This window comes from Megalops cyprinoides, chromosome 20 (assembly GCF_013368585.1).
Source record: "Megalops cyprinoides isolate fMegCyp1 chromosome 20, fMegCyp1.pri, whole genome shotgun sequence".
NCBI classification, from domain to species: Eukaryota; Metazoa; Chordata; class Actinopteri; order Elopiformes; family Megalopidae; genus Megalops; species Megalops cyprinoides.
The window spans coordinates 19,290,001-19,308,052 of NC_050602.1; the positions used below are offsets into that span (position 1 = coordinate 19,290,001).

Sequence of the window (18,052 nt, forward strand, 5' to 3'; positions counted from 1 at the left end):
TAGAGATGAAACTCACCCCATGTTCTGTGATTGGCCAGGTTTGGTTGCCATGGCGTCCAAGCTCCTCATGTCGTAGGATTCCATCAGCCTGATCAAAGAGCAGGTCTAACAATTCCATCCCATCATAGCCCTAGAGGAAATAACAGCATTTCTATTGTTCCATCCAACAACATCAATAGAGAATTTGCTTCCTATTTACAGACATCATTTGAGGAAGTGAGGAGATGAAGGGATGCAAGGAACTGTGCAGAAAATCACTGGCAAGAGCTGTATATAGTAGGTGGACAGTTTAGCAATCAGGTCTCAACTACAAGGTCAATACCCTTACCATTCAGTAAGAGCCATAGCATCTTTTGTGACAGATGCAGGAATCAGGTCCTTGCATCAGGTCCTTGCATGGGGCGATAGTGGTAAGGAGCCAGGCTCATAAACAAAAGGTTGCTGGTTCAAATCCCTGCTGGGACACTGCTGTGGTACCCTTGGGCAAGGCACCTAACCCAGAACTGCCTCAGTAAATATCCAGCTGTATAAACGGATAACATGTAACAATTGTAACCTGTGTAAGTTGCTCTGGATAAGAGCATTTGGCAATAATATAATGTAATCCAAAAACTGTGTCTTTGACAGCATGGTGTCCTATTCATTATATTAATGTGGCTTTGTTGCCTATTCTAAAGCAAGGAGTATCCCTACTGGCCTGCCAACACCACTTTAAGAACCAGCAGCAACCTGCTTTTCCTATGGCCAGTTTGGTCTGCGCACTGATCACGCCTAGCCCTTCTTTGCTTTCTCACTCCTACCAGGTGGTATGGCTGCAGGAGTTTCACTCATCTGAGGCACAATGCGGTACAGTGGGACTGAGTCAGCCGGAGCGAAGCGTACAGGCTGCACAGATTGCGTAGAGGATATGGTGTGATATGAGAGCCACCTGTGGCCCTGGACATGCCGAGACATGCTGATTGCTACGCTGTTATCTCAATCAACAAGGCACACAAACCTGTCCACACTCACCCTGCTAATAGGGGGAGGTGTTCCATGGAGGGGAGATTAATACAGAATACAAATAGGAAAAAACATGCAGGTGGTAAAATCACATAGAAACAGGACATGTCACTCATTTTAGTTCTATTCCAATGACCCAAAAATGTGTGATTCAGCTACAGTTTGTGATAATCACAATAAATCAACGAGATAATACATTGTTTTAATAATCTGTGAATAGTCAGTTTTAGAGACATATAAGAAGTAAATCTGGGTTTATTTTGACAGGCTTCATGACATGCATCAGGTTATTCCTTTTAACTTGCATATATTTTGTTTTTTTCCTGTATTATGTTTAAGTGTACTAGCCATTATTACCTTTCCAAAAAGTAATTTATAATATGTAATAATATGTCATTGTAAATGATTATATATGAAAACCAAAATAACGTTTTACTATATGTGATATATTAAAATCATATCAGTTACTCTCAATTTCATATGCCTGTATGCAATTATATGCAAACAGTTTGAAATATATCTGACAATATTACTTTTGCAATATATTGTTCAGTATTTGCACAGCATTACAATTACCGATATACAACATAACATACATGAAACTGACAATGATTGATATATTACACACTGGATATTTGAGAAAATATACGTAAAATATTTTCATAAGAATGTGATTTTAAACTTCAACATAGATGTTATTGTCTTTCGATACATTTATAACATACACATTATTTTTTATTTTAGTATTTTAATTTTTTAAATTTTTACATTAAATGGAATGACAACAGACTTAAATATAATATTACAAGATTGAATTTCAATGTCATTTTAAACAAAATGTGAAGTTCTATTAATAGAACACTGCTTTTGCCATCTCTCTTCATAATGGTATTCAGTGCTCTCATGTAGTTCCAGCGGAAGTTTTATGAATAAAATATAAATGGTGCTATTTTGGAATCGATTGTAGCAAATTTGTCCCTTTACATTTGAACAGGAGGTGTGTGAAATAATACAAAGAGCACAAAAATTCAATTTCCTGTCTAGATTTTCACGTTCAATATTTTTTTTTTTTCTTGAATGGTATCTCCAGTGTGCACACCAGAGGGCCTGTTTTATCACTGAACAATGGAAAGAGTTTCAAAAACTTGTTTATGTTATCTGTAACTTGAATCAGAGAAAGGGAAATTCGCTTGTCTCTTTTTCAAAATGTGGCTGACATCTCAACACAATGTGCTATTAAGCTGTCACACAAAAGTGCATTGGAATGCCATCTTCCCGAATCTCCTGAGTCTCCAGTTAAATTCAACATGCTTTTCATTCTGCAAAACTGTCTCCAGTGCTGTAATAGCTGCCTCTGTTCTCTTACTTCCTCTCTTTCTCTCTTACATAAACACACACGTACACCTTTCCCTTTTTATTGCTGAACCAACTCTTTCTGCAGAGCAACAAATTGCTAATAATTTGATTCAGGTAAACCTACGCTGATAACCTTTCACCTAAAATCAGCACAGCAGAACATTCTGAACTTTGGACCACATCTCTTACAGAGCTGCTCTACTACTACACGTTGATAGCCCAGCTTGAAACTAATACCAGTCAGGACTGTTTTGTATAAGGAGATCCACTGTACAAGTGAGAAGTCCTCAGGTGTAAACTTCGGCAGTACCTTGTTTGAGGCATGGGCCATCTTTCCCCTCTCTCTGGTGGCACCTGAAGCAGAGCCACGGATTATCCCACAAGCAAAAAACGATCGAATTATCCACGTTGCCCAATGTGTCAGCGCCTGATCTCTGTGTCTCTGTTTCTCTGCGCGCAAATCTGTGGGAACAAAGTTTAAATTCCAACAGAGCACTCAATGCCTCACCCTTAGGTCCCCCAATCATTGGCTGTTGCCAGGTGATGTCTCTGAAGGACAGGAGCAGCCACACCAATGAGGCACCATGGAGGCACCATGGAAGCATTTGTCATAGTGGAAGCCATGTCCCCCTCAAACTGGCAGAGATACAAGGGGTCAAAGATAATGATTTTTTTATTCAGTGTGGACCTTCTGCACAATTTAAAAAAAAAAACATTGTTTTTTGTGTTTATTTTTAGAATGACAGCATCCAGTGTGTGTATATATATATATATATATATATATATATATATATATATATATATATATATATATATATATATATAGTGTTGTCCATTGCTGCATTAGTAAGCATACGTATGTATCTGCAATACCTGCATCCTTTCAGCAGTGCAGTGCATGTTTGTCTCCTGACCCAGGTCAATAGATTCTGGCACCGTCTGCAACATGATATCTATTATATTAATCACAGGACTCTGAATTTGTCTGAATGTCCAAATTTGGATCAGGTAAACCTTAGCATATAACTGTAAGCATTGGATCTTGAGCAACACAAAGCACTGTCCCTAATATATATTTCAAAACAAAGAAATATTTGCGCAGGATATTTAATCATGCTTGGACACGTTTTTCAGTCAGACATTAACAAATAAGTCACTGTAGAGCAATGCCTCCGGTGGACCAGGGGCCATCATAACCTAACTCTGTTTGATCAGTGCCCCGCTATTGCCACATGCAGGATCAACACTCTCCATCTGTGCTTTTCACTTCAGTGCACAGTAGTTCAACAGCACACCGCTAAGTGGAGAACGTGTGGTTTCGCATGCCTGTTATAAAAACATACGTAATTGTTGGGGTAACTTTTCCTTACTTACCTATTTACTCCTTACACACATGATAAGTAGATTTGGTAACCTAAGGTGTGCACCAAGACAAAGATTTTTCCATCATTTTAGGAACTAAAATGATTTCAGAGGAGTTTCCTGTCTCGTGATCTAGGATAAAAAAACGACCTAGTCATTTGAGACCTCTCTATATTAAGACATTAAACATTAAACAAATATGTTCAGCTGTACCTACAGCTAGATACTAAAGTGTTAAAACATTTACCACAATGTGGATTCAAAACTTGAGGTAATATTTTATAAGAGTTTTGCTTTCACTTTGTGACAAACTTTTTAATGTGTGCTGTATGACCAAAATGCAACATTAACGCAGTGTTTCTCCTTAAGTGTTTTTTTCTAACTTGGACCCAAGTGATAACAAGCAGTAATCACCCTGTTTTGTTTTCCCTTACTTTCACTATTGTCTCTCCCGTCCTTGGGTCTATCTCTCGTTCTCCTACTGGAAACCACTTTCTCTATAAGATTTCCTATCCAGATACTCCCCTGTCTAATTCTATTTTGAGCTCTGCCTGTTTCTCAATTCTCCTTGTCTCCGTTATGTTTTTGTCAGCTCTTTCCTCTTCCCTCAGTAAAGTGAAATTTATGTGTGGGGCAACTTGGAAGCAGAAACAAATATTCAAACATTAAAAAAAAAAATGCTGCCGAGTGTCAAGTCTTTGGCAGGGTCATGTAGAGAAACAGTACAACTTATTTGGTGACACTTCTCTGCTTTCCTGTTTATCCCAGCGAAGCTATGTATGTCTTCCCTTTTTAACCCTTACTTCCAAGTTCACTCAGGTTTAAAGGTGTCCTAGAAGTTATGTCACATTCCGTTCTTCACAAAGTTATGCATTCACACAGCTGTTCCTAGACTCCTCTCCCTGTCTTGATTGTTGGAGATGGAATGGGCTGTATCCTGTCAATAACCGCCAGGATGATAATTATTGCATGATTATTTTATCATTATTGCAGTTTTATCTGAAAAGGGGTCCAAGGGGCAACAGGCAATTGCTTAACCTGTCAGCATTACCCATGTAATGTTGCGACACCACAACAGCAGCAACACAATCCCTATCTTTCAAAACCTTCAGTGCGCAGTGAAAAGGGAGTGGCCATTATCTGATACCACAGAACAGTCTTGTCTCCATGAACACAATGCTGAAGTCTTTCTTTTCAGTTTGTGTCACTTCAGCATCCCAATTTATAGTCCTGTAATAAAATGTAAGTAGATTCTTATCTGCTTGAGATAAGTTGATTCACCCATTCTCAAAACAGAAGTGGATGACCTAATACAAAATATATTTAAAGGAGAATAGCTTACATTGTTATGACTATGATTTTACACAAGGCAATTTACAATGTAAATGTACAATCCCAAATAAAAAAAACACTAGCCAAAGCAACATAGATTAATAGAGAGTGTATTCAGCTCTCATGATTTTCTCCTTTTTTCCACTCAGCTTTGGAATAGCTAAACAATCATTACTCTACGAAACCCTGACACTAGAGTCCAACCATGTCTCAGTAGGAATCTATCAAAACACTCTTATCTTCATTAGACGCCATTGACTTTCTAAACTTGACGTCAGTGAGGGAAGCACCATCTCCTCCAGTCAGCGCTGGTTCTCCGGTAGTGCAATCTGGTACTTGCAGCTTATTAAAAAAACAATTGGCTGCAGGCAAGTACCAGCATTGTATCGCAGAATCATGCATGCTTTGCTTCCTGAGCAAGTACAGAAAAAAACATTCCTTTTGCAAGTTGTACATCCTTTGATGGATTGATATTAGCATTTAGCAGATGCTCTTATCCAGAACAACTTACATAGGGTACAATTTTTTTAACATGTTACCCACCTATACAGCTGGATATCTGAGGTAATTCTGGGTTAAGTACCTTGACCGAGGGTACAGCAACAGTGCCCCAGCAGAGAATCAAACTGGCAAACTTTTGGTTACAAGACCTGCTCCTTAACCACTATGCTGCACTGCTACCCCTTTGGTTTGATGATGAGAATTTAGTCTGTCTTTAAATCATGACTCTCTTGTTTTTGCTCCAACACAGCGCAGAAAGATCCAGACTGTAAAAAAGTAATAAACTAACATTACATTGCATGGTTTAAAGTGTCAATGCAATACAGTTTAAATTAATTCCAAACATGTATGCAGTGGCTTATACACAGGTGTGTGCCTTTCTAATTCAATTTGGTTTTTCACAGGTGGACTCCAATCACATTCTAAAGACATCAAGATTAATCTGGAATGCCATAGCAAATTGTCAGAATTCGTATGTAAATGAGACATTTCAGGGTTATTCTGTGTAGATTGACGGCTAAAAGAATATAGGCCCTACTTAATCCATTTTAGATTAGGTCTATGACAGTGGCGTCGTTAGGTCCGATCATTCAGGGCTATAGCCCCGAATATTTTAAGCCTAGCCCCGAATATTTTCGCCCTGAAAAAAGAGGTGTTTATAGCAAAACAACAGACAGACTGTGTAACAGACTTGCAGCGTCCGAAGGTGTGATAATATTTATTTATTATAATTATTAATAAATAATAATAATTATATTATTATAAAGGTAGATACAATCTCCCCAACCTACCGATGCCGATCTACCTTCAAAAACAAAAAAGACAAGCCCCAGGCAAACCTGACCTAGCCCCTGATATTTTCAATAGCTAGAAACGCCCTTGGGCTATAACGCAACAAAGTGGGCAAAAAAAGTGAAGGGATCTGAATGCTTTCCGGAGTCACTGTAGATGTCCGAGCTTCGAAGGAAATGTTGATGACGTTCTTCACTGGGTCCTGGTGCAAACGCGCCACCTGCTGTTGATGCTTGTAATTGCATTTTACTTCTAATTTTATTTCCTGTGCATGTACCTATTTACTTTCATGAAATAAGAACATGCTACTTAAAATCCAGCATATAGCAATGTAAACGTTATAGCTGACGTACTGACATTTTAAAAGTAGAGTGTGATAAAGTCCTTGATACGAGTTAATTATTCTCGGACTGCGTTTGCTAAACACCAATAATGTAAATGTGATAATCAAGTTCAGAGGACGATTTGTCTGTTATACGACCCCTCACTTGTATTCTGAGACATGACCGGCAGTGAAGTGCGCACTCGGTGTCCAGTTGTAGGTTATCTAGTCATCAAATATTAAGCCCGCTCTTCATACCATGGGTAATTAAGACAACAGATCCATCCTGGACCCCATTTTCAGAACACTTCACCACTAATTATAAACGGATTGTAAACTACTGTACTTCACGAGAATCACATCCGTCCGGTGGGTTTTATATTTTATGCGATTTATTTCTAAAAGCGGGATTACAAATGAATGAATAAAATGGATGTTTGTTCAAAACGTTTTCCCTTTGAAAAATGCCTTTAATCTAATTCTCAACATGGACAAGACGTGTTGGAATGTAGACCTACATCACTTTATACAATGTTTTATAAAAGAAAATAAAGGTTATAGTAGCCTAACAATATACAGGCAATATCTAATAGTAGCCAGACAGTGATGTGGATGAAAATAACGACTGCAAATTGTGAATGACAGTGCAAGTTACGTTCAAAACAAAAACAATCACATAGAACGAGAAATATTAATGCAGTCATAAGCTGGCAAACGGTTTTTTCACTGCTTTTGACGTTGCAATTGTAGCAAACAACGGGCTACAAGGGCCTCATTCTAAAATGATAAAAACGTAAAGACCCATTATCGGCTTTTGCAACTATTGGACAATTCAGCGGGTCAGTATGATAAAGCTGAAATGACAATTTGTCACAATGGTGAAGCAGGTGGTAAGTGCGACGATCATAAAAGTACAGGTTTTCAGCGGTCTGTCTGCAGTGGAGACAGAATGGCCGCAAACACCGGCGTCTGCAGTCCTACGCATGTCAGTCTAAAACGAAATGGTACAGACGCGCTGTAATAGCCTACGTAGCGGACGCCTGGCCTGCACTTGAGTATAAAACCGTGCTGGCTGACGTCGCCGCTCTCTTCCCTGCCTATCTACGAGCGCGATAGGCAGTGTATTTTTGCCGTGAATTTTCTCTCCACAAAGCGAATCCGCCTGCATCTGTCAAAATGGTAAGTAAAGCAGATTTCCTTTGCGTTTGACCGGTTGACAGGTGACTCGCCGCGGTCACAGGGCCGGGTATTACGGCCTCTTTAGTGTCTCGGTTTCGGAAGCTGAGAGACGGGAAGAGATGGACCTTGATACCGACGCCCTTTGAACAAAATGGCACCTTATGAATGGCGAAGGGTTTTCCTTAGCCGCACGGACGGAACAAAAGATTCCGCTAACTTGCTATGTGGTGAACGGCCTGGAAGTGGATCGATCGCCGCTTTGCGTTTTGTCTATTTAGCTAGCTCGTTAGCCAGCTGATCTTCCAGTTGTAGGTTGACGCATTTAGCTTGCTAGCGAGTGTTAGCAAGTACAGACAGCTGTTTTGCGGTGATTAGTGCCAATTGTTTCATAACTGGACCCGCCTAACTCACTTTCCACGTCGGGAGAAGGGAGGGTAAAGTTATCCAGCGCTGACATGTCTGTCAGCTTGCTAGCTAGCTGTCTTGAGACGTAGGGAGACAGACAGTCAATCTGTCATTTAGGTAGCGACATGCAAAAGCAATACACAAAGTATTGCTTACTCAGATTTAAAAAATCTTAGCAACCCATTCCAAATAGTTCTAGCTAGATTGCCGTATCAGTTGAAAACGCTAGCAAAATACCTTGCTAATGTTAGCTACTGACAGCACTGCGTGAAAACGGTGGTTATCGGGCAACAATGTAGCTTTGCGTCAATGTCTGCGGAACTGTGGAATGGCCTGGATTTAGCAATATTTCTCTAGTTAGTCACTGATGAAGACAGCTAGTTCGCTTGCGAGATATCTTTGAACATGTCGCATGTCGTTGTCACAGGCCGGCTCTTGGCTCTTGTCCCGTTACCTAGCTAGCAGATCGCTGTTGCACACAACCAGCTTCATCTCCTCATGACGCATCTGACAGCGCGTCGTGCAGGGTTTGTAGCTAAGTGGTGTATGTGGAAATCATAACGCAATGCTCGCCGCGCTGTATGGTTAACCAGATGGTTATTATTCACGGGTTGAAGTCGGTGAAACTGTTCGTAGCTAGGCAGGGAGCTAACTGTCAAAGTTACGGCTAACAGGCGAGGTTGAAGTTGCTGAGCAGTGTTCAGGGTTGCGTCAGAATAAGCTCTGCGCCACAAGAGCACAGAATGTACCCGTTGTTAAAGCCCCGGATAAATAACGCGCATCATCAAAAATTTCTTTTGTTGAGAAGCTTTTTGGGGGCCAGTGTAAGCTTCTGCTATTGTATTCATTGGAATATCATTGACACGTCCCCCCTCCCAGTTGCTAACTGCTCATCTATTTTTGCGCTCTGCTGAGCAGTGTGATGTAAAGGCAATAGCTTTAAATCGTAGGCACTGCAAGATGGATGACCACATCTGCTGTGTCAAAAACGCATTGCTTGTGTATGTTTAAGGTTTAATTGGTTGTGGCCCACCGCGGTTGAGGCGTAGCTTGGTATTTGGCTGGCAGGTGTTGAATCTTGTGGTGAGACAACTTGCTGTTGGCATTGAAAGTGCAAGGAACATTTGTAGACAAGCTTGTAGGCAAGGGAGTGGTTAACAAACCTGTTATAGCGGGTCTAGAAATTATGAAATGGAACTTTATTGTATAACACTGCGCTTCAGGCTGGGAAGGAGCAGGAAAGGTTGGTTCAGATGTATGTATCTTTTCTTTCTGCTTTTGGTGCTGACTGCTTTGCATCATGGTGCTTTCCGATGTAGGGCGTGACACGTAAAACGATCCCCCTGTCTGTGCTCCCCAGGTGAACTTCACCGTTGACCAGATCCGCGCCATCATGGACAAGAAGTCCAACATCCGCAACATGTCCGTGATCGCGCACGTGGACCATGGCAAGTCCACCCTCACCGATTCCCTGGTGTCCAAGGCCGGCATCATCGCCTCGGCCCGCGCCGGAGAGACCCGCTTCACCGACACCCGCAAGGACGAGCAAGAGCGCTGCATCACCATCAAATCCACGTGAGTCATCTCTCTCTCTCTCCTCACACTCCGAGTCCTCGCTGCTGTCCGTGAGGCTTGTCCTAGTATGGGACGTTGTGGACAAAACGTAGGTGGGAGGCACTGGCAGTTTAGTTTATGGATAGTTTTATAGAGTAGATATCTGTTATCATTTAATATGTTCCGGTAGAGTTTAAGGTTAAATTCAGATCGCTGCATAAAATTCAGTGAGCATTCAAACATTTAAAACCAGGGAAATGCGTTGATTGGATATACATTAAAAAAGTTTTGTTTGCTTGCTGTGTCCAACCAAGCACTTTGCATGGATTAATCATTCAGAGAAGCCCAGTGGGAACGCTTTGAGTCGTTTGGGCCGAGAGCTGATTACCATCCATCACAGTCGTCCGCTTAGTCCTTCCTGTGGGGTTTGGTGCAGAATCATGTGGTTCCCCATAGCTGTTCTGCTGACTCGACTCCAGAGTGCGATTTCAATAGGCAGGGGGCTGCAGGGTGCGTTTCAGCTGACTGTGGCCTCCGCTGTCCTTTCAGCACCTCCCTGAAATGTCATATGACATTCTGCCTGTTGATGTCATAATGTAAATCCTCAGCCTCTGAGGCTGGTAGGAGTGCCCCCCCCCCTTCTCTCACCACGCCCCCAGACTTGACTCAAATGTGCCACGGATTTCTCTCCTCCAGCGCCATCTCCATGTACTATGAGCTCAGCGACAACGATCTGGCCTTCATCAAGCAGTGCAAGGATGGCTCCGGCTTCCTGATCAACCTCATCGACTCTCCTGGCCACGTGGACTTCTCCTCCGAGGTCACGGCCGCCCTGCGTGTCACTGATGGTGCCCTGGTGGTGGTGGACTGCGTCTCTGGTAAGAGGGGACCAGAGGAAAGCAAGGAGGGGCAAATAGCAGAGAAAAGAGCTCAGCCGCAGATCAGTGCTAACATTAAAGACCCTGATGGTTACTAAGCACCCTCATTGTCTAGATACTAAGGTGATTATGAGGGATTTTGATGTTAATTATTTGAACATTGAGCCAAACGTACCCTTATGAGGGTTGAGTGTCTGGTGTGTATTAAAGGCAGCTGTTAATTGGGTTGAGTCTCTTGTGCCTGATTAAGGCAGCTGTTGCCCGGGTTGGTTGGTTCTTGTCCTGATGCACCCTGCCCCCTTCTCCGTCCCCCCAGGTGTGTGCGTCCAGACAGAGACAGTGCTGAGGCAGGCCATCGCTGAGAGGATCAAGCCCGTTCTGATGATGAACAAGATGGACCGCGCCCTGCTGGAGCTGCAGCTGGAGCCTGAGGAGCTGTACCAGACTTTCCAGCGCATCGTGGAGAACGTCAACGTCATCATCTCCACCTACGGGGAGGATGAGGGCGGGCCCATGGGAAACATCATGGTGAGAGGACACCGCTGATTGGACAATAGGGTGCAAAGGGGCGGGGAATTTTAAAAGCAGGGTTAAACTCTGCTCTTAATGCAGGACTGGTGCGATTTGGAATCTGAATTTGACTGGTTTGAGGACTGAGACAAAATACAGCAGGGTTAGGAACATGCCAGCTGTCATTGTGCTCTGTTTGGAAGGGAAGCATAGAAATCAGAGGGATGAGCTGGCAAATCGGAAGCATACAGTTGTTCCGGAAGGCAGAGCTGGGATATCAGGGCTCTGAGGTCCTCTCTCCATCTCTCTCTCTCTCTCTTTTTCAGATCGACCCGGTTGTGGGCACCGTGGGGTTCGGTTCCGGACTTCACGGGTGGGCCTTCACCCTGAAGCAGTTTGCTGAGATGTACGTAACCAAGTTTGCAGCCAAGGGCGACGCCCAGCTGGGGCCAGCTGAGCGCTGCAAGAAGGTGGAGGACATGATGAAGAAGCTGTGGGGAGACAGGTGAGTGAAATGTGTGATTCACACAAAATGTGTGAATCTTTGTTCAGTTGGTTTGCGTGAATTTATCGTATAAACTGGTGTGTTAATATGTAAATTTGTAGTTTATAGGAACATCTGGTTTTGTGCCTGATAGATCTCCTTTGATGGCACTGAATTTGTGTGTGTTTTGGATGTCTGCTTTTGGTTAATAAATAAATTGATTAACTAAAACCCCTCCTCATGTGGCAGGTTTTTCGACCCAGCTTCCGGCAAATTCAGCAAGGCTGCCACGGGCCCTGATGGCAAGAAGCTCCCCCGAACTTTCGCTCAGCTCATCCTGGACCCCATCTTCAAGGTGAGGGAGGAGAAGGAGGGGAGGACCTTTGGGTGTCTGCGCTGTTCCAACACACCTCTCTAGGCAGATTCCGGATTCAGAGATACAGATCTGTGCAAATTGGTTTTTTTGACTCTGCCTGTTTAGCCAAACATGTATTGGCCACACAGGCCTGCAAGGGATGACTTAAACATTCTTCACTTTGACCTGACTGTCTAGTGATGAGAGACTTAAGTCTGATGCACATGGCAAAGCAAGTCAGTCTTGCAAAGGGATTTCGCATACATTCACCATTAGTTCAGTACCTCATATCAGCTAGTGTGGTTGCACCTCACAGTAAGCTCAATAAGAGGCTGCTTAGACATTGTGTCCTCCTTAATCTTTCCATTTTCTAAAACTGCATTGCTAAGTAGCAGCAGCATGTGGGTAATACCTTAAAGCAGATCATTTGCTTTGCCATTTCTGCCCGTTCTGCCGCGGTCGCAGTTTCTCCTGCACTGATGACTTTTCAGAGCTCTTACTGCCAGGCTGTGTGCCAGCTCACCACCACTGCAGCCGGCTGCCAAACGCTTTGGTCTTACCTTGGCACATTCATCAAATTTGCACCCAGTTTTAATTTTCAAACCTGTTCTGCCTTTTTAACTGTGCGTCATAACATCTTAGAGCTGGTCATTTATGAAGTCGGCATTTTGGCTTTATTTGGCTGATTAATTCCATAAATTTAGATTGGTTTAAATGAATAAACAGAGCAGATGCTAGGATGATGCTAGCACTTGCTGGATGTTTTGTGCAGCATGGCTAATATTGCCTGGTTTGCTTGCTAGCCAGCTAGCTTGGTTGTTTTAATTGTTACATGCTTGTTGAATCTCAATTGTTGCTTTTTACGATCAGATCCTAGAGGGGAATTCTTCAATCTAGTGTGTGTCTTGGTTTTCAGATCTCTACGGGGTGCTGTCTTGTCACTGTAGGTCAGAGTTCTGGATGACACACTCCTTTTTACATCAGGACTGTGTCAGGCCATGGGGTTAGACTTGTCCCTTGGGTGTGAATTCGCCCGATGTACTGTCGCATAGTGAATGGCTTTTTGAATGTTAATTCGAAAAGAAAATGTTGTCATACTAGCATGGTCCGTGTTAGTGAATTAAGAATGAAAGGGTTAAGTTATACCGGTGTAGGAAGACAAGAGTGTACTCAAGTTGGGAATTAAACAGTAGTACAGTGGTAGGTATGTTTACCCTGAAAATAAGTCTAAATTGAGTGGGTAACCCTGCTCTGTGCTCTCCTAGGTGTTCGACGCCATCATGAACTTCAAGAAGGAGGAGACGGCTAAGCTGATCGAGAAGCTGGACATCAAGCTGGACACTGAGGACCGGGACAAGGAGGGCAAGCCCCTGCTAAAGGCAGTGATGCGTCGCTGGCTTCCTGCCGGCGAGGCCCTGCTGCAGATGATCACCATCCACCTGCCGTCCCCCGTCACCGCCCAGAAGTACCGCTGCGAGCTGCTCTACGAGGGACCCGGAGACGATGAGGCCGCCATGGGTACGGCTGCTTTCACTCTCTGGCGCCTCCTCTGGCAGGAAGTGGCGGTGCAGATCTTTGAGTACATAGCTTACCTGCTTTCTTGTGAGCCAGAGTAAGAGTTCAGGCTGAGTAGGTGATCTTAGGACGTGTTTCACGCTAATTAGCTTTTTACCTTCATCTACCTGTATCAGCTGCCCTTATCCTGGGCAACCTGCCTCATATGTGTTTGCACTTTATCTATTTATACAGCTGGATATTTACTGAAGTAGTTCAGGTTAAATTCCTTTACTCAAGGGTACAACAGCAGTCTCATACCTGGGATTTGAATGTCTCTCTCCATAACTGCTTAATCCCACTGCCATAACAGATGTCACAGTTTTTGGGTTAAAACTTCCTGTCCCTGTCCCTTTTATTCCAGGAATCAAGAACTGCGACCCCAAAGCCCCCCTGATGATGTACATTTCCAAGATGGTGCCGACCACTGACAAGGGTCGCTTCTACGCCTTCGGCCGAGTCTTCTCCGGCTGCGTCTCCACTGGGCTCAAAGTGAGGATCATGGGACCAAACTACACCCCTGGCAAGAAGGAGGACCTCTACCTCAAGCCAATCCAGAGGTCAGTGCCCTCCCCAAACAAACACCGTCTGAGAGTGGCTCGACCTGGTCTCAGTGGCCTTTGGCCCTGGCAGACTGCAGTTTGCAGGCCTTTGTTCCAGCCAAATGTTAATCTCTGTTGGTTGAACTCATGTTTCCAAGGGCACATGGACATATGAGAGTTTGGCAGCCTTGGCCTGGTTGGACCGTGTGGCAGGTTGCGCACGTGTGTGTTGATGCAGCGGTCATCTGTCTCCTTTTTCAGGACCATCCTGATGATGGGGCGCTACGTGGAGCCCATCGAGGACGTGCCCTGCGGGAACATCGTGGGCCTGGTGGGCGTGGACCAGTTTCTGGTGAAGACGGGCACCATCACCACCTTCGAGCAGGCGCACAACATGCGGGTGATGAAGTTCAGCGTGAGCCCCGTGGTGCGCGTCGCTGTGGAGGCCAAGAACCCGGCCGACCTGCCCAAGCTGGTGGAGGGCCTGAAGCGCCTGGCCAAGTCGGACCCCATGGTGCAGTGCATCATCGAGGAGTCCGGCGAGCACATCATCGCCGGCGCCGGGGAGCTGCACCTGGAGATCTGCCTCAAGGACCTGGAGGAGGACCACGCCTGCATTCCGCTCAAGGTGCGCAGACCACGCCCCCTCTTCTGCCCGGCACGGCCACGCCCTGGAGCCGGGCTCTGCCCAAACAGCACGTCACTTTTTATAACCTGGTTTACTATACTATTATTATTATTATTATTATTATTATTACTACTACTGCTAATGGAGGGGAAGCAAGGACAAGGCAAGAAGACAAAACCTGGAAGATTACATACATCCAGTAAACATTAGTGTTATTTTATTTTGTCTGGTTTGTCCTGTCCTTCCCTCTTGGTTATTGAAATATCCTTGCCAAGATGGTATTACAGCTGAGCATTTTTATTAGTTATACCTTTGTCTTGGGGACAAAGTATTTGAGTGTTGCCATAATCTTTTTTTTCTGAATATCTACTAGTCATGTCTATTTTAAGGTTCTTAAAGGCAGGAGTCTGGTACACTGTATGTCTAAAAATCCGTACACAACAATGACTCATTGTAAAGCAATTTTTACATAGTTGTAACCATTTAACCAAAACTAAACACTGTAAAGAACAGTGGAATGTTGAATTAATGAGATGAGGCCTCTTTCCTCCCCTGTACAGAAATCCGACCCAGTCGTGTCCTACAGGGAGACCGTGAGCGAGGAATCTGACCAGATGTGCCTGTCCAAGTCCCCCAACAAGCACAACCGCCTGTACATGAAGGCCCGCCCCTTCCCCGATGGCCTGGCCGAGGACATCGAGAAGGGCGAGGTCACCGCCCGCCAGGAGCTCAAGGCCCGCGCCCGTTACCTGGCCGACAAGTACGAGTGGGAGGTGACCGAGGCACGAAAGATCTGGTGCTTCGGACCAGACGGCACCGGGCCCAACATGCTGGTGGATGTGACCAAGGGGGTGCAGTACCTGAACGAGATCAAGGACAGCGTGGTGGCTGGCTTCCAGTGGGCAACCAAGGAGGTGAGTCTGGGGGGAGGGGAGCATGTGAGGAGGCCCTCAGGGGTTAAACTCCCCTGATCGAGGAACTTGTAGCCTGGTAGCTGATTGTCACCAGAAGCCTGTTGACCTGAACACTGTGGGTCAGCCACAAGTAAGACACTTAACTTTAAATCATTTCAGTTAAATGTCTGGCAGGTTATCGTTTAACAATTAAGAGGAGCTGCAGTGTAGCATAGTGGTAAGGAGAAGGATTTGTGACTGAAAGGTTGCCAGTTGGGGCACTGCTGTTGTACCCTTGGGCAAGGTACTTAACCCAGAATTGCCTCAGGAAATATCCAGCTGTGTACGTGGGTAACAAAAAAAACTTTTTTTGATAAGAGCATCTGCTAAATGCCAGTAATGTAATGTAAGATGTATAACTCACTCTGTGGAATGGATTGTCCTAAGCAAATAAAAGTGATCCAGACAGAAGGGAGGGTTTGAGGCCTACTGGAGTGTTGTGACTGATGTCCCTCTCTCTGTCCCCTCAGGGGGCTCTGTGCGAGGAGAACATGCGTGCCGTGCGCTTTGACGTCCACGATGTCACCTTGCACGCCGACGCCATCCACCGCGGCGGCGGCCAGATCATCCCCACCGCCCGCAGGGTGCTGTACGCCTGCCAGCTCACCGCCCAGCCCCGCCTCATGGAGCCCATCTACCTGGTTGAGATTCAGGTGCGTCCGAGAACATCACGCTTTTTTAAAAACGACACCCCTCCCGATCCGTCACAGAGTGATATTATTATTATTATTATTATTATTATCAGTGTTCACTGTTTGGAATTGCACAACTCAAGCGTTTGACGTGTTTTCGTTCTCCTCACAGTGCCCAGAACAGGTTGTGGGCGGCATCTACGGTGTGCTGAACAGGAAACGCGGTCACGTGTTCGAGGAGTCGCAGGTGACAGGCACGCCCATGTTCATCGTCAAGGCCTACCTGCCTGTCAACGAGTCTTTCGGTGAGTGGCGCAGGCACTCCCGCTCTGTGGGGTGGCTTAGTGGTTTAGCTGGAAGGTTTTAAATTACATTTGCTAAACAGACACCCTGAGTCAGAGTGACTTGCAATATTTACATGTCATTGGGCAAGGTACTTAACCCACAAGGCTCAGTAAATATCCAGCTGTAAAAATGGATAACATTGTTAAGAACTGTAACCTATGTAAGTCTCTTTGGATAAAAGCGTCTGCTAAATGAATAAATGTAAATGTAAATTCAAATAATAGTAAACATCAAAACTATGAAATAACACAAATGGAATTATGCAATGACCACAAAAATCAAAACAAGTCTTATATTTTAGATTATATTTTAGATTTCTTATATTTTAGAAAGTAGCCAAAAATATTTTTTTTATTATTTTTTTTTTTTTGGGAAAGAAGCTCAGATATGCATATATAGATATAAGATACACATGCATCGACATCACTATTTATATTTGCCTAAGAAACAAATTTCAAGCATTTAAGCCTTAGTCTTTAGAGCAAAACGTCTTTGAATGCATGTTTCCCATAATCTTAATCAGGTACGCCAACTTCTGACTGGTGTTGTAAGTCAGGCTCTATGGGCTGATGTCACATTCTTTTGTGAACTCTGCTACGTAATATGTATAGACTGATGTAAAGCCACGCCCTCCCTCCCCCTCTGCTTCCAGGTTTCACAGCTGACCTGCGGTCCAACACCGGCGGCCAGGCCTTCCCGCAGTGTGTGTTCGACCACTGGCAGGTCCTTCCGGGAGACCCCAGCGACTCCACCTCAAAGCCCTTCCAGATCGTCGCCGAGACGCGCAAACGCAAGGGGCTGAAGGAGGGCATCCCTGCTCTGGACAACTTCCTGGACAAATTGTAAACGGCACCTTTCTCCTCCTCTCCTCCCTTTCCCCTCCTCCTCCTCCTCTCTATACCTATACCCCCCCCCTTCTCTCCCCCTCCACGGCAGGAGTGAGGGACAGGACTGTACAGAACACAGCGAGCACCATATAAACAAAAAAAAAAAAAATGAGGAAAAAAAAGAAAAAAAAAAAACTTGGCAAAAAGGAAAAATGAAAGTTAAAAAAACTTGAGAAAATAAACAATTAATGGAATAAAAAAAAATTATAAAGCGTAATAAAGGAAAATAAAAAATGGTAATGGATGTTTGGACCTTATGTGTGATGGAAGGGGCTGAGGGGGTTTGGGAGTGTAATCACTGCACGTTTTTCACAGCTGTGGGAAATGGGGTTTTCACACATTCGCACTGTGGTGGTTTTCTTTTACAGTGGTGACCCCGAAAGTCGTGGTCCCCATCCATGCAGTATATGTATGGAACTCAGATCAGTGTCAGCTGGATTAATTATGACTGCTTGGTGTGTCCAACCAAACCCGTTTCC

The 18,052-nt window shown here is 44.3% G+C and overlaps 2 protein-coding genes and 1 non-coding gene across 3 annotated transcripts in view; 2 read left to right on the forward strand and 1 right to left on the reverse strand.

Annotated features, from left to right (window-relative positions):
- Positions 1-2,807, reverse strand: part of LOC118796123 (cyclic AMP-responsive element-binding protein 3-like protein 3-A) — a 9,156-nt gene extending 6,349 nt beyond the window's left edge. Inside the window, exons 1-2 of the mRNA XM_036554953.1 lie at positions 2,669-2,807; positions 17-130 (exon numbers count right to left, since the gene is read on the reverse strand). Of these exons, the coding sequence (XP_036410846.1) occupies positions 17-130; positions 2,669-2,689 (135 nt within the window). The 5' untranslated portion in view covers positions 2,690-2,807. The remainder of the gene's footprint in view (positions 1-16; positions 131-2,668) is intronic.
- Positions 2,808-7,721: 4,914 nt separating this feature from the next.
- Positions 7,722-17,717, forward strand: LOC118795610 (elongation factor 2). Its single transcript, XM_036554226.1, has 13 exons — positions 7,722-7,846; positions 9,612-9,826; positions 10,502-10,683; positions 11,000-11,211; positions 11,520-11,698; positions 11,927-12,032; positions 13,298-13,550; positions 13,951-14,146; positions 14,390-14,756; positions 15,317-15,670; positions 16,180-16,362; positions 16,514-16,646; positions 17,339-17,717. The coding sequence occupies exons 1-13, from the start codon at positions 7,844-7,846 to the stop codon at positions 17,530-17,532; spliced, it is 2,577 nt and encodes an 858-aa protein (XP_036410119.1). The 5' UTR covers positions 7,722-7,843; the 3' UTR covers positions 17,533-17,717.
- LOC118796184 lies at positions 12,187-12,253 on the forward strand. The gene has a single exon (XR_005005864.1). It is a non-coding gene; the product is annotated as a small nucleolar RNA SNORD37 (small nucleolar RNA).
- Positions 17,718-18,052: the final 335 nt, after the last annotated feature.

Excerpts from the sequence above, each read along its gene's own strand:
- LOC118795610 (XM_036554226.1), top strand. Across the intron at positions 14,147-14,389 it reads TACCTCAAGCCAATCCAGAG|GACCATCCTGATGATGGGGC; the intron begins GTCAGTGCCCTC and ends CTCCTTTTTCAG. Across the intron at positions 16,363-16,513 it reads TCTACCTGGTTGAGATTCAG|TGCCCAGAACAGGTTGTGGG; the intron begins GTGCGTCCGAGA and ends TTCTCCTCACAG.